Source organism: Aquila chrysaetos, chromosome 5 (genome assembly GCF_900496995.4).
Source record: "Aquila chrysaetos chrysaetos chromosome 5, bAquChr1.4, whole genome shotgun sequence".
Taxonomy (NCBI): domain Eukaryota; kingdom Metazoa; phylum Chordata; class Aves; order Accipitriformes; family Accipitridae; genus Aquila; species Aquila chrysaetos.
The window spans coordinates 49426077-49442648 of NC_044008.1; the positions used below are offsets into that span (position 1 = coordinate 49426077).

A 16572-nucleotide genomic window follows, 5' to 3' on the forward strand; every position below is an offset into this window, starting at 1 on the left:
CCGTGCCATTTCCATTTTCCCTTCTTGCTACAAGCTGACTATTTACTCATCAAGTAGCGGCTGTTACTTATAGCAACCAGTTAGTAAAGGAGGTGAGAAAATCTCACGGAGTACTCGTCTGCCTCAGCAGACAGCTGCATTCTTGTATAAAAATTTGGCTACACCTCCGTTGCTTTTTACTAAAAAGGGAATAACAGTATTTCCCTACTTCACAGTTGGTTTGTAGTATATTGAGTTTAGAACCATGAAAAGCAGAGACATGTAGAAACAGTATTTAAATGGGTCTGTGATCAAAAAGTATATCCAAATGCAAGCCTGACTATTCTTTTTCCCTTCTTTTTTTCCTGAAGGTGATGAGCATGGTGTCTGGCTTTGGTCCTCTCATCACAGCTGGCATATTTTCTGCTACTCTGTCATCAGCTCTAGCATCTCTTGTCAGTGCACCCAAAGTTTTCCAGGTAAAATTGAACTATTCATTTCCTTATACTCTGTCTTACTTCAAAGACATCAAATTTAGTTGAACTCTATGTGCCCAATGATATATATATAAACACTGACACATGTGGGAGGAAGAGGGAGGGAAACAGTATGTAGAATGTTTTTCAACAGAAACAGCCAGGTCTTACCACCCTCTTACAAGGGTGATAATGTTCCTTTGGTCAGAACTCAGCTTTGCTGCAGGAGCAAGGGATACATGTGTGCTTGTTATAGATAGCTTCAAGGCTACTTTCAGGACCACTTCTATCTTCTTACAGAAAGCCATCCTGTAAGCACAGGAGTGCCAGGAATATGCAGGAGCCCTCAGGACTGTAAGATTCATGTGCTAGCAGGTGTGCTCAAACAGGCTGTCCAGAAGCCATCTGGGCAGCAGCAGTGTGGACAGAATGGGAACAGAGGGCACGGGACAGAAAGATAACTTGTACAACTTAGACCAAGCCAGTGATTTGTGCTTCAGTTTCCTCCAATTTACACATTGTTTAGCAATTCAGTTAATCTTTTTTTAAAGCACTGAATAAGCATTAGATGTCTGTGATTCTGTTTTGCTGCTATACAATAATATAGTAGGATATTTGCTTATCACCTTATTTGAATGTTTATGTGCCATAACAGTAGATGTACTTGAAGTACTAGATAGATTTAATTTTTGTTTAGCAAAAGCCTAGCAAGCTGTCACTCACAGGCAGTGAACTTCTTCTGATGCAAGAAAGCACTGCTTAACAGAATTAAGTTCTGATTTGTCTACCAGGCTCTTTGCAAGGACAACGTCTACAAAGGGCTCCACTTCTTTGCCAAAGGATACGGAAAAAACAACGAGCCCATCAGGGGATACGTTCTCACTTTCGTGATTGCTATGGCATTCATTTTGATTGGTTTGTATATCATTACACAACTGCTATAATCTCATGTTCTGAAATTATATAAACTGATATTTTAATACAACGATTAGCTATGGTTAGAAAAAATTCCAGTCAGGTAAGCTCTGACATAAGCCCAAGCACACTCAAAGCCCTGGTAGCAATTCCATTATTCTTAAAGAAGGCAAAAAGAAACCAACAGGGACTCTAGTAACATCTCAACGCCACCACAGCCTCATTTTCAAAGATGCAGAGTAAGTGCAATTCTTGTTCACTGGAAGAGGGCAGTGCTTAGAACTATGTAAAATAAGGCAAAGTCACCAACTTTGAAAATGGTTTTCCAGTTTATATTGCACATAGCTCTGAGGTAATTCTGAGATAATTAGGAAGCTTACTCTGCCAAGCCTTCCCCACAGTCGGCTCCAAAGCACATCCCACCTTGCCAGCCTCAGTGGTAGAAAATCCCAGCTACCATATTTAGGGGTGTGGGGATTTTTACATTATTTTTTCCAAGACTGGAAATTCAAACTATGTGACACTAAATAAATGGGAAGTTTAGTAGAGATAATTCAGATTGCCATTTCAATAGCAAAACAGTAAGTTTTAGCTATAAGTCTTTGTGAAATGCATCTATCCTCTCAATTATGTATTTAAAATTCTGAAATTTACACCAGAGCTACATCATTAAGAGCCAGTCTGTAGAATCAGAGTATCAAGCATAACCTTGCATAGCACAAAATGTTATTAAAATCAGCATCAGCAGACACTATTTAATATGAATGAAGGTGTATATCAAGGTGGCCTTAAATTAGTACCACAAGGAAAATACCCAAGCTCTTCCTGGATGACAGTTTCAGACAGTGTCCAGATTTAATGCATCGTCAGGAAAAAGCTATCCAACAATCTAGGAAACTGGTGCCTATGTCTGATTTGTGTGTGTGTGTGTGTGTGTGTCTTGCAGCTGAACTGAACACCATTGCTCCCATCATCTCAAATTTCTTCCTGGCTTCATATGCTTTGATTAATTTCTCCTGCTTTCATGCCTCATACGCAAAATCTCCAGGTGAGTCTGCATTCACCAGTGATTTAAATGTGGGCTTCATAGTCTGATCTCTGCAAGTTTTTGACTGTATATCAGAGAAAGCTGCAGTACCTGTAAAATATCTAAGCTATATCATCTTAGGTTTTACTGCTCTCATTGAATATGATGACATTTTATTTCCCTCCAAAAGATAAAAATAATGGCTCTGGTCCCTACATTCCCTACAGTTGTACAGTATAAAAAAGACTTTGGTTGATCCCACTGGAGCAGAAAAGCTCCTCCTCAGGGTGTTTTTTTCTCCCTCACTATCACACAATGTGGGTAGATAAAAACCTATGCCAACTCTAGCCACATAAAGTAAGCAGGGTATAGTGGGGAGCAATTATGCCCTTCTCTAAATCTACAGTGAAATTTACAGGAAAGTTCATAAGAACCGTAATTGCACCAGAAGCGATACCGCTTGGAAGGGAACGTGTAGAACAAGAACAGGTCCACCAAACAGCATCAGCACAGCTCTGCAGTGGCTAGTAGCAGAATTTTAAGGTGAAGCACAACGAGGTCCTGTTCAGGGGTAACTTGAGAGCCCCTCTCTACATTTGTACAGCAAAGGAACATAGTGGCTTTCAGGTTTGTGCATCGCCACGGCAGAATAATTCTCATCATTTTCATGAATGAAGGGGTGACACCTTAAGGACTAAAGTCAGTCAGCTGAGCAACACTGGTTTTGGCACACAGAAAAGACAATTTCCTGTCACTGTGAATCAATTATTCAATTCAAGCAGCAAGGAATACATTTTTGATTTCTAGTGTGAAGAAACTGTAGTAGTGACATAAATGCCTACATCAACTTCCTTCCTATAGATCTGCATGGTGCCATTTGTTCAGAGGGTAGAAGAGATGAGCACTTCTGCTAATTACCTGCACAGCTGAACAAATGCAGATCTGCTCTACACAGCCTTGGAGCCGAGTAAAAATTACCTCTATAGACTTCATGTGCGTGCATCTGACTCTACTCTGCCACTAGTTACATTTCAGACAAAACTGCAGCCATTTTTCTTTTCTCATTTCCTCCAGTTAATTTCTGCCAATTCATAGCGATAATTACAATAATTGCAAGGCTGCAGGACAGCAAATTTCTTCACAGCAGGACCCTTCCATTCCCTCATTATAAAGATGATCCAAGATAGGGTTGCTCAGCCTCTTCTTTTATCTTCTGTGTTTTTTCCCCTCTCCAAAGAGTCTGATCTGTAGAACACCTGGCAGAGACCTGCAAACCATGGAAGCTCACTGCTTCCTTCATCATTTTAATTGCTAGCAGGGGATGGATTCAGTACTGCAGCTGAAGAGCAGCAGGAATAACATCTTCTCAAAGTCAATTGCAAACGATTTTATTTTTCTGCAGTGAGGCCAGGCGATTTCCAAGGTTAAGACAGGTACACTTACAGTATTGGGATAAACTCTCCTCTCAGCAAGTGTTTAGCTCCCATTAATAAGTTCTATGTATATACATCAAAAGGACACAGTAGCCAATTACCTGGAGTTACAGGAAAATCTGTGTTCAGTTCTGAACCAGTGAGCTTTAATTTGGCAAAAATACATATAAACAGAATGGCTACTCAAAGCCAGGCTGGACAAAGCAGTAGGAAAGGGTTTATAGTAAAAGGCTTGTAAGACGCAGTACTCTATATGTATAGAAACCTACATCAGCCAACACCTGAAGGTATCTGTTGATACTCATGGTACCTGAGAATTTGCACATATCACTCCCACCCCTTCTGACAAAGCCTGAAACAAAATGTGCGTGGGCTTGTATGTGTAAAATCAGTGGATCACTATTTGATCAATATATTTTATGCTCTTCCAATTTCCTCAATTCTCTTTAAACAGGTTGGAGACCTGCATTCAGATATTATAACATGTGGGTGTCACTTTTTGGAGCCCTGTTGTGCTGCGGTGTCATGTTTGTCATCAACTGGTGGGCAGCTCTCATCACTTATGCCATTGAGCTCTTTCTATATATTTATGTAACATATAAGAAACCAGGTAAGGCCACAAAACACTATTATTTTGTGCATATGTTATGCATCCAGAATGGATTTTACAGGAATTAATTCTGCTTACAGAATTGGACATTACTTTTTCTCCAATACCTTTCTTTTGAGGGAAGCCTGGAGCATCCCATTAAATCCCACTTTGTATAAGATAGGTTAAGATGATAGTCTAGTGAATTTTTGCCTGTTTAACAAGCACTTCAAGTATGATTCAAGGCTTTGCGTAAGCATTCCAGCACAGCGGTTTATTCCCACCATGTCTTTACTACATTTGGGCTTTCACTTGAGTATCACTCAATTTTTTTCCATCCACACAAAACCTCACCTGAATTCTGCTGTGCTCTTAGCTGAGTCATCTGGGGTCCTCACTCAAAATGTAAGCCTGCTGCCTGTTACACAACAAAAATGCAAGCTGAATTACTCATGAACTGATCATCCTCCAGCACCTCCCTACATTTCCTCAGTAAATCAAGAAAGATGGGCACACTTTACTGCTGGAAAAAACTGCTTAGTAGCTCAGCAAATCACAGGAGATGTCCTCAGAAATCTGTGCACTAATAGAATAAAGCACCAGTACAAGACTAGACAGTCTGGTTATTCATATCCAAGGACAAAACTAACCCAGGTTCAGATCTCAGTGGTAACCATCTGAATTACTTCTGAGGTAGAAAAAAAATAATACAAATAAAAGAGGCAAGTTTCCCAGCAGAAGATGTGCTTTCATTGCAGCTAGCTTGGGATACCAACACGTGGTCTGAGCCTGCGTTATTCTTTACTGTGTATACTGCTGCACTGCTCTGTGTCCTCCCTATCTGTGCCGTCATACCCACCGGGATGGTCTGTGGTTCTTTTCCTGTAAATATAACCAGCTGTAGGAGAACACACCTGTCACAAGACAGTTGTCAAAAGAATTTGAGGATTTCTACCCTTTCCTAGTATATTGTCAGTGTCCTTGCTGCAAAGTAGCAGCTTAAAGCTTGATTAAATTCACTGAAGACAGTGTAGAAAAGCTATCCATCTCCTGCTCCCTAAAGAGAGTGACTTTTGTTCAGCACTTATTTACCAGCAGTTGAAGGGTTCAGAAAAGACTAATATTCCTTAGAAAAGAAGGCCTCTACACAAACCTCCACATAGTTACACTAAGTATTAGCTTTGTATCTTGGCATAACAGGACTTGATCTGCATTCATGTAGATCTCAAAGTGTAGAAAGCTGTTTCTTATCTGTCTCCACCCACCAAGCAGCTGCACAATAATGAGAAAAGATGTATATGCCAAAATTGGTTTTGGAGAACAATTTTTGACCTATATAGTAGAACAGAGCCAACTAGAGCTAGCAATGTTCCTTCCTTGTGGTTTAATTGGAACTTCCTGAAATTCCACACCAAATACATGACTCAGGGCTGTCCATTTTATACATGGGAGAAGGATACAAAGTTAATGGAACAGAGAAGAACGCAGTTTTGAAGCAGAGGAAGAACATTCCCTACAATTTTTATATAAAGAATGATACTATGTATTAGCATGTTTGTTTTTGCATTACACAAGCAAAATCTATTCTATTATGAAGCACAAAGAACGATAGCTCTGTATCTATGAAGCATGAGAGATATACCCTGCTTTGACTCATGGATAACATGATTGCTGACCTTTGCAGTAGAACATAGGGAAAAGCCCATGGTTTAACATGCATTATTTATCTTTATTATATACAGAAGTAAATTGGGGCTCTTCTACACAGGCTCTTTACTATATTAATGCCTTAGACAGCGCTCTGGCATTAACTACAGTGGAAGACCATGTGAAAAACTTCAGGTAAGATTTCCAGTGAACAGTAGAATGGCTTATTCTGAATAAGTACATCACCCAATTAAATACAACCTCTTTCTTCCTCCTAACAGACCACAGTGCATAGCATTAACAGGGGCTCCTATGATCAGGCCTGCTCTGCTGGACATCACACATACTTTCACAAAGAACAATGGGCTGTGCATCTGCTGTGAAGTGTACACGGTAAGGTCAACTCATATAAATCTGAAAATTCAGCACCAGTGGGTGCTGAAGATCTCCATTACACATTCCACTCTCACTTGGCACACAATGTTCCCACTGGTGCTGACGGGTGTCTGTGCAGACCATGAAAGAGGTTTGCACTGAGAATGAATTTTGTCATAAGTCTTGACAAGAAAGCTATCGGCTGATACAGAGCCTGCTGGTAAATGCCTCATTGAGATGCATTTCAGAGTTCATAGTAGACAGACCAAAAAATGGTTTGATAAAAATAAAGCATTAGAAGGAACGATTTTTTTTTTTTTTTTAAACGGACACAGTAAGGCTTAAAAAAAAAAAAAAAAAAAACCAAAAAAACAACAAAAAACAAAACTTGAAGGATTATAGTGCAAGAGTCAAATTACCCAGGTTCTATTTTCAGCTTTGTCACTGATTTGCAGTGTTGGGGTTTGGCAAGTAATTCAGCTCTCTTTGCAGTGGTTTCTCCAAAACTGTAACAATGCTAATTTTGAGGATAAACATGCCCTTCTAAGATCTAAAGAGAGGAGCAAAGTACATTTCTAGTTATAAATACACAAGAAATGATGTATCTTAAAGGATGAAGATCTAGTCTTTCATTAGGACAGAACAAAAATAGATGGGTTTGTAGTGTGGAAGAGAAAATGTATTTTAAATATTACAACAACTTTTTAATTTTGAGAGGAAAAAAAACCAGCTCATGGCACCAAATGGGGGGCTGCAGAATCTAACTAGTAGAGTCAGTCCAGGCAAGGTAACATACTCCTCTACAGGAGCGTAGGATTAATTAATTTGATGCTGCCACGTTGCAGAAAGGGAGTACAGAATATCTATGTGTGATTCTTCCCAAATCAAATGAATCTATAAAGAGCGAATGGTCCTAATTCTTCTCTACTGTAATTATTGTTAGCTTTCTCACTGCATTCAGTAAGCATAGAATCAATCCCAACAAGATCCTGAGACTATGCAGCTTCCTAAAGTTGAGTTCCAGCAAGTTTTCAGAATTCTTCGGCATGTTTCTCTAATATTAGTACTTTCTATGGTGAACTGAGATTTCATTCCTGTCTATGCAAAAACCTAAGTCTATTTTGCTAGAGCAAGCATTTTAATTGTTTTGGTTTTTTGGTTTTTTTTTTAATTATTATTTCTTCAGCAACATAAGCTAAATTTAATTTGGTTGGTATTAAAAGTGTGACACAATGAACCTTTGTGATTTGCAAAATTGTGGCAAAAAGTGGATGATAAAATTCCTAGGGACCATGTTGAAGAGCAGCCTACAACATATATCATAACAAATACAGCAAGACTATTTAGCCATAAATGTAACGCCCAGCATATTTTGCCTCAAAAGCTGACATGCTGCTAGCTATGCATAAAGTTTTGAGACACTGTGCCAGACAGAATATCTTCCATTCCTTTTTCCCAAAGGGCAGCAAAAAAACTTTCCAGGAACATGGTGATAGATAGTTCAGAGACAGGTAAAATAAATATGAACATAAAGATGATTTTAAAGTTATTTGTCTCTGTTGGCTTGAACAGTCTGAGTTTCTAGTAAAAAGGGCTATTCTGCTTTTACTCCCTACCTTCACATAAAATATTTTTGCAAGGTTAGTCTTCGGTCTGTAAATTCACTGGACTCCTTGTACAATTGCACAAACACTAACACTGATACAAGGAAGCAGCAGGGGAGGACACAGATAGGCTATTATCTGATAGAAGGGTGGGACTGTCCCCTTGGACAGCAGAAACATACTGTGCAAGCCAGTTGTGAAACTCTCTTCAGGCACTCTCCTTAGAGAGAGTGGGAAGAAGGGTAAGACTTCTTTTTCTCCTCTCCTTTCCCACAAGGGAACTTCAATCTTACTATTCGACTTACTATTCCCAGCTCTTCACTCTTCCAACATCCAGGATCAAACTCTTCTTAAGTTATGCCCATTAAATCCAAACAAACTCCAGTAAATTTACTATCACCCAAGAATGTAGCATGATCTCATTAAAGGAAATCACATGGACTCTCCCATCCTTCCCCATATACTTCCCAAATAGCCATAAGGAGTTCAGAAACATACAAGAGGCACAACACCTAAGTGAGCATCAACCCAGCCTATTTTGATCAGGTCAAAACTCACTTTTTTAATATATATAATACTAATGAAAAAGGCAAGGATAACAACATGACATATGAAATCTGCCAGGTCATTTCACAGCTTCTTTCTCAATGGTATTTTCTGGACTTTAGATGGAACTAGCTGGAAATTCTATTTTGATAGCCTTGCCTCCTTTTCTAGCAGCCAATGCTAATTCACTGAAAGTAAATGTATTGCAGTTATTTCTACATCTATATAAATGTAGAGTACATCCCATTTTCTTCCAGGAAAGCAAAAAAAAAAAGTTTCGGTAAGGCTGAAAAGTTTTGAAAGAAGGACACTTTGGTTTCACATTCAAAATCACCTTTTAGAAATTGATTTTTAATTAAGTGATCCTTTCCACACATTTCATTTTGGAGAGAATTTCTTTCAGTTCAGGTCTTACACTGTTCTTGAATGGGAAATAAATTTTGAGCTTACAGTATTTACTATGAAGAAAAAAAAATCTAAATCTCCCTCAGCTCTATTTTAACCAGTTTCCCAGCTTAACAGAAGAAGCTACCATATACTAACTTACTTTAAATGCAAAAGATTTAAATATGGATTTTGAAATACAGTTTCCTGAGCAGGAGTTTACCAAGCCTTCCTAGTTTTATATTATAGGAAATTTCTACCAATTTTTCTAGTTATCTGTTCCATTAGAATGAAAATTGCAACTTGCCAGCATCCTCAAAAACATTAGAAATTCTAAAAAGCGCAAAGGAATGACTTCTGCACAAAATGAAACTCTGCAGCAAACTAAAGTTCAAAACTATCTGTTTATAGCAAACCAAACTGGCACCACTTCCCACGTTAGGCACATGGAAATACTCACTGGATTCCAAGCACTTCCAAGCCAGCTCTATCCTTCTGGCACGTCCAATTACTGCTTCTGTCTCTGATGTTGCTGGACACGCTCCCACAGTTTACAATTCTGCTCTTCTATCCTGCCTTGGAAAGCAAAGACTACCTGTCCAGCCCAGTAACACTAAAACCAGTATTTGAGACTCTTGAGTGTCCCTCTCAGAGTTTCATCTTCACTGCAGAAGCTCTGGACTGATTCAGCTTCCTCAAGACAACATGAAAGGGAATAAACAAAGCCTAGCAAACCTTAAACTCAAACTAAAGAGCACAGATTTTTTTAAAATCAATTAAATTCCAGATACATGCTTCCCAAACTTATCTCAATCTTTCTAAAGGCCATGCTCTCAGACTTGACATTTTCCCTGGGCCTAATCTTTTGGGGACCCACTGCCAGCCCATTCTCTGCTGTCAAGTCAGTGTGTCATGTCTCGTGACTTGGATATGCACACAGATTTTTGCCTCATTAAATTACCAGATGACCACTGGAAGAACCTGGTGACAAAGCCATTTGCATCTTCAATTGTATGGCAACAACCCTTTTCTCTTACTATTAGTAGACAGGAGCTTAACCATATATGTTTAGATCTGCTGAGACTTGTTTACGTAGTCAAGTCAGGGAGGGACTTTATTCACTCTGAGATGCTTCATCATACCTTAGATATTTTTCTAAGATGTTACAATCCATAGTAGTCCTTCTTTCTGTCAGAATCACTATATTTAAGTGGCATTAACAGCCTCAGCCCTCTCAAACAGAATATGAATTATGTTAGCAGCACAGTTCTTTTCAAAATGCTGAATCTCTGTGGACCCTTATTGGAAATGTATTTTTCTGACTCTCTCTATTCGCTCCCACAGCAGACTAGGTAACTCCTTCAAAATCACTGTGTGATGTATAATACAAAGCCTTCTTAATAATATTTTATTGTATCATGCAGGGACCACGCAAGCTGTGTGTTAAGGAGATGAACAGTGGCATGGCAAAAAAGCAGGCCTGGCTCACAAAGAACAAAAGAAAAGCCTTTTATGCGGCAGTAGCAGCTGACAGCTTCAGAGATGGAGTCAGAAGTCTACTTCAGGTAAGCTTTTTGTTTACAGAACACACAGAAGAGCATTACATCAAAGCATCCCTTTATGTAAAGCATTACTGTTTACTCCTTAAGAAGTCCTATGTATATATGGATAATGTTATAAACAGAAAGGGCATTCTGGGGGTACATGTATATTATTTTACAGGTTATTTCATAAAGAGATCTAGTTCTGGGCTATGGAATTATGACACAAGGCAGATTTTCTCTCCTAAATGAACAAGACACTATTATTAAAAAAGAGAGGCATCTACAGGGCAACATATGAATGTCTATGCAGCCAACACTTGATACACTTCAAAGCAATTCTATTGTTTAGTATTATGCAGCATATTAAATATCTGAGAATATTTTTGCATTAATTGAAAACTGAAAATGTGTAATATATATTTTCTGCAAACAGAGAGAAGGCCATCTAAATAAAAGAGTCTGCAATATTTTTATATTATTCCAAGAATACAGCAGATCATTTCCAACTGTCCATTTAAAACGGCCTTAATGAAGGCACAGAGACACTATTTTCCTATTTCCACATCTCCCTCCCTCTCTCACATATATGAATATTAAACATACAGGTACTGAGGCAAAATGTAGAGAAAACTCCCATCCTTTGCACAAAATACACTGCTGAAAAGACATCAGTGCAAACTGAGACAGTAGGGGATTGACTGAAATACTCTGGGTAACAGTCAGGTCCTCCAGGTTCAAGGTAGCCTACCAGGACTCGTTGTACACTTGCTGAATGGGCAGTACAATTGAGCAAGATGAAATATTATTAATAAAGATCCCTTTGTTCTATCAAAGCCTCACAAGGACACTTCATCTTGGGTTTATACATTGTCTCAGTAGGAGATCCTTTTGATGTTTTTGAGAACTGTTACCATCTAATGATCTCTTCCTTTCCATTACAACTTAAACACTATTGCCAAAGTCAACTACTGGACCACAAATAATTCCCTTCCAGCAAACAGAAGGATAACCATATCATCATTATTGTAACCTAAGGACATCTGCATTCCTTTGCCAACCAATCATACATTTCAATGTAAATAGTGCAGATGTATCAGTGCTACTCAAAAAAACCCACCAAGGTTTCAACAGTTTTTACCTATTTTCTTTTTGCTAGTAGTAAAAATTAGCAAGTGTAACAATGTGACGAGCTGGTGTATTTGTGGGTCTCCTCCTGAAGGTTCCCAATACATTTATCATCTATAAAAATTAGGTTAGCTGAATCACGATCTGACAACCCTTACTTGTTCAGGTTTTAGCATCTAGGCCCAGTTTTGAAGGCAATCTAATAACTTGACAAACCATTTATTCTTCCTGTTTATAAAATGTAATTTTATCTATAAAGCATGACACTAATTTTGGATAATCTTTTGGAAAGAAACCAGCAAACAGCAACAGTTTCTAAGTGCAAGGCAAAAAAATTATTCTTAACAGGATGTGCCTTCTCTGTGTATCTGGGGTGTTTTAAGAGACATCAGACCCAGTTCATCTGTTGATAAAAGCTTTATGCCATTATGTTAGAATAAGCATACATACAGTGCTTGAACTCTCTCTTGATTCCAAGTTATTGAACCGTTTTAATGAGAGCATGTCAGAAGAAATGCAAATGAATGCTAATTTAGCAAAACTACACTTCTGTCATCTAAAATTATTTATAGTTGGAATGATTTAGAGCTAATCTTTCTGCTTTCTGCAAGGGTATGAGCATGAAGGACATTCACGAAATGCAACCTAGTTATAAGTATCTCCAGAACATTACTTCAGTTATCTTTTGCCATTACTTTTCATTTACAGTAAAAGCATGTGTGTGTACCTTCTCAAGCAGTGTTTTAATATTGTTAGGCCTCAGGCTTGGGTAGAATGAAACCAAATACCTTGGTGATTGGATTTAAGAAGGACTGGAGAAATGCCACTGCCACGCAAGTTGAAAACTATGTGGGCATTATACAGTAAGTCACAGTTCAGCATCTCCTTTTTTACTCCATTTAGACCAGATTTATACAGCATTTCCATACAGAATTTGACATGTAGAAACAAGGTAAGAAAATACCCACAAATCTGGGTTCACACATGGCTAGCTCTGTAACAGAAGCTTCTGCCCATTAAAAAAGGTTCCTTGGCTTCACATACCTAGCAAGACCTGCTTAGCAAACACCCGACACTGTCAGAGCTGATGTGGCTTGACAATGCTACATAAAGAAGCTGCACTGCTGTCAGCAGTGCTTTTACAGAACTGCATTTTCCCATTTTTAGTGGGCAGGAGCTCAGAGAAAAACAACCCTGATGTACATACTTAGGGAATAAGAGAACATCATGGAATTCTTCTTTTAAGCCTACGAGACAGAGGAAGAGCCTTGCTTCAAATCTCATGTGTGCCTAAGGCTCAGCAGCTCTGTGGGTTGGGATTTAGCTAGGAAACAGTCATTTAGAAACAGGATTCTCATAGATTCTTGCTCAAAATTCACCTGTAAAGCTGAAGCGAGTTAAAGAACAACAAAACCCACCCCAGCTTTGTTTTTTCCTCAGAAAAAGGAGGGGAAAAAATTACCCAATGGCAACCTAGTTCATAAAAAGTATTGTCAGAAACACCCATTTCAGGAATAGCCTATCTGTTCCCATGCCCAGTGATACCCTTTTTTTAAAGCAGGGAAGAAAGTTGGTAGCACTTTACTTAATCTTGGGCAATTCCTTCTGCAATTTTACCTAGAGCAGCCAAGTACATGGCAGTAACACCTCCCTGTGAGCACTAACACTTTTACTGATCTGCTTAAAGTAGCTTTCCTCATCGACATGCAAGATGTGAAAGGATATTTATTCTTTTTCTTTCTTTTCAGTGATGCCTTTGATTTTGAGCTCGGCATGATTATTGTCAGAATTAGCCAAGGATTTGATATATCTCAGGTCCTCCAGGTTCAAGGTATGTGGTGACTCAATAGCTGAATATCTATGCTGGTTACATGCTCAGCACGAGAAGGAATCTGACCGATACTCTTAGAGTCATCGTCCAGTTTCTAGAATAGTTCCTACACCTGTAACTTCTACAGTTCCTCCTTGCTTCTGCAGTTTCAGTCCTGCCCAAAATCCTTGTCGAAGCACTGACAGCGACAGGAGGCCAAGCCTCACACATTAAGGGGCTCTGCACACCAGAGAACTCAACTCCCAAAGCACTTCCAGCACAGGCACAGAATAAAGCAGTAAAATCATGCTGTGCCACAGCAACCAGTCACTCTGCAGCATGTTTCCTTCCTGCTCTTGGCACATCTTCCTCCCTCTGCCTACCCAAGATCTCTGGGACTGGCAGGAATCAGGAAGCTGCACTTTTGGTACCACCTCTATGGAACATTGGGGCCCAGGATGTTCCCACCCACGCAAAAATCTGGAACCCACAGGAAATATAGTTCTCTTTTTCACTTTTTTGTTCATTCTTCCTTAGGTTAGCAGTGCCCTTCTCAGGGGCAAAGGGAAAATATTCCACCATACCACAACCATTCCAGCAGATATACCATGTGGGTGGAAAAGGTAGAGGGAGACAGAGCATGCAGTCAAGCTGCACCTAAATGAAGGGCTTCCAAAAGCCATGTACAATGGCGGCCTTCATTTTTCCTTTTCCTCTTTAGGACACAGAGGTCTTACTGGTTCCTCAGGTACCCTGTGGAGGGAATGATTCCATATAAAAATCCCATCAGAACAATTCTCTACGTTTTCATTACAATAATTTTCCCACTTCTCATAAGCTTGTCCACTTGAGCAGACAGATGCAGCCTAAACCTGGACATTACTCCTAGCATCCCTTGTCGTCCCCACCAGATAAATGTTTTGTGTTTTAAATGAATTAGATAAAATCTATGGACAAGGAACATAGGCAGGCATAAAAAGAATGGCGACTCTTTGCTGCCGCCTGCTGTAAATCTGCCTCCAGCGTCTACCCAGTTTCCCAGAGACACGCAGACCACGCTCAGAACTGCTGGGGAGAACACCCAGAAAGGACCTAAGTACCTTAGCCAATTAAAACCAAAATTAACTCCCCATTAAAGAGGACGGATTCTAGGATGAGGCAACCCTCAAAAGCAGATCATCTCTCAGAATTAAAAGGCGCTAGAGACTCCTTTAAAGAAACAAGGGTAGATGAATATTCACCTAGCAGACTGGCAGCTTGGTGTGCATGGAGAGCTACAGGGCAAAACTACAGGGACTTAAGAAAAAATTCCAAACTAATCATGCTTTTTTTCTCCCCCCCTGTTGATACCTGAAAGAGATCTGCCCGTCTCTTTGCTTGATGTAAGTCAGAAACTGAGTGCTCAGAAGATACAGTCATTAGAACACCAGTGAAATTATAGCAAATACCAACTTTGCATTCTTACAAACTAGCAAATGTTCTCCAAGTGTTAAAACACAAGGAATCAGAAAGAATTAGGAATGCCGGGGGAGAGGGGAGGGCACAACCCTCAAATACATGGAAATGTTTTGAAGCAGATACAAAGTCTCTGTACTGGAAAAACTGAAATTTTAGTTTTGAGAAACCATTAAATTAGTGACTATCATCATGTCTAATAATCAGAAGCACATGGCTGTCATAGATTCTAAAGTAAAAGAAATTATATTCTTTTCTGTTGGCAACTGAGTGTGCCAACAGAGCTAACAATGTCTAGATAGTGAGAGTTTGGGGTGTTTTTTTTTTTAAATATGTCTTAAATAAGTTTACTTCACTCTTAGTTCATGTATTACTCAAATAGAAGTTTCCTTATGAAAAAAGCTTTCTGCAGGCAAATGCCTGGATCATATTAATTAGTGCCTCACCATAATATATTCCACAATAACACGTGGTACCTTCTTCTTAGCAAAAGTCCAATATTGCTAAGATGAAATTGTTCTTTTACATTACTGAATTTACAGAATTGGTTAGCTAAATCTTACATCTTTGCAGCAAATGCTGAAAAAATTAAAACATTAAAAGTATTTCAGCATGGAAGCAGATTGCATGTTCAGGATCCTTACATATTTCTGAGACTCTCAAAGTCCAAAGCCATGTGACCTTGTTCTTAGAATAGGGACCCAAGGGCTAGAACTCAATACCTCAGCTTTCTCACTTCAGGAAAACAGCTTTTGGGGAAAGAAACCAACCAACCAAACCCACAAACATAATTCAATAAATAGTATCTCATGTATCTATTAAAATACAGTAATACCAAATTTGATCTGGAAGAGGAAATCTGAGGGCAGCTGAATAGCACTTTAGTACACACCACTGCTGTAGGCATGGGCACCCTAAGTTAGGGCTTCCAGAGATGAACTCAGCTTCCTTCTCCCTATTGGTTTGCAAGGAAAAAGCATTTTAAAAGAGGTTTTTTCCTCCCAGCAGCTTTATATCATGTATAAAGTACCGCAACAGCAACTACATCACTGCCATTATTTCAGTAAGTTATTTAATTTAAAATAGAAAGTGATGTGTTACCAGTTCCCTTACTTTTTGCAATATACAGAGGAATTCGAGAAGCTGGAGCAGGAAAGATTGGCACTGGAAGCTACCATTAAAGAAAACGATTTTGAAGAAGGAAAAAGTGGCATCTGCGGATTCTTCAGAAAAGCCAGCTCATTCAATTTTTCAAAACATGAAACAAAAAAGGGTAAGTTCCAAAATGACAACTTCTCCCTGACCCTTCAATGCATCACATTTTCACCAATGTGCAAACTGGACTTTGACTCTAAGGCAAAAACACAGAAGCCCCTGTAACAGGACCTACCCTATATGCAAAGCTGTTTGGGTGGCCACAACCACGTAATGCAGAATAGAGTGAGCATCCATTGCTGGTAGGACACGCTACCTCATACAACACAACTAATTTGCACACCACCACCACCACCCCCCCCCCCCCCCCCCCCCCCCGGTCATTTGCTAGATGAGCTCAGCTTCTGTTGAATTCTATTTGTCAAAAACAGCACATGATTATTAAAGTTTGAGGAATACAGAACAAGTTGGTTTTGTTCTGTTTTTTTTTTTTAATAAGGTGTTTTCA

The 16572-nt window shown here is 39.2% G+C and overlaps 1 protein-coding gene and 1 long non-coding RNA gene across 7 annotated transcripts in view; one reads left to right on the forward strand and one right to left on the reverse strand.

Annotated features, from left to right (window-relative positions):
• Nucleotides 1-16572, forward strand: part of SLC12A1 (solute carrier family 12 member 1) — a 52940-nt gene that overhangs the window by 24834 nt on the left and 11534 nt on the right. For all 5 annotated transcript variants that reach the window (XM_041123325.1, XM_030012980.2, XM_041123326.1 and 2 more), the window contains 10 exons: nucleotides 351-458; nucleotides 1247-1370; nucleotides 2317-2418; nucleotides 4285-4440; nucleotides 6162-6261; nucleotides 6348-6459; nucleotides 10400-10540; nucleotides 12401-12507; nucleotides 13393-13475; nucleotides 16039-16182. In XM_041123325.1, the coding sequence (XP_040979259.1) occupies nucleotides 351-458; nucleotides 1247-1370; nucleotides 2317-2418; nucleotides 4285-4440; nucleotides 6162-6261; nucleotides 6348-6459; nucleotides 10400-10540; nucleotides 12401-12507; nucleotides 13393-13475; nucleotides 16039-16182 (1177 nt within the window). The remainder of the gene's footprint in view (nucleotides 1-350; nucleotides 459-1246; nucleotides 1371-2316; nucleotides 2419-4284; nucleotides 4441-6161; nucleotides 6262-6347; nucleotides 6460-10399; nucleotides 10541-12400; nucleotides 12508-13392; nucleotides 13476-16038; nucleotides 16183-16572) is intronic.
• LOC115340946 overlaps nucleotides 1-16572 on the reverse strand; it is a 42895-nt gene that overhangs the window by 17059 nt on the left and 9264 nt on the right. The gene's annotated exons all lie outside the window — the stretch shown is intronic.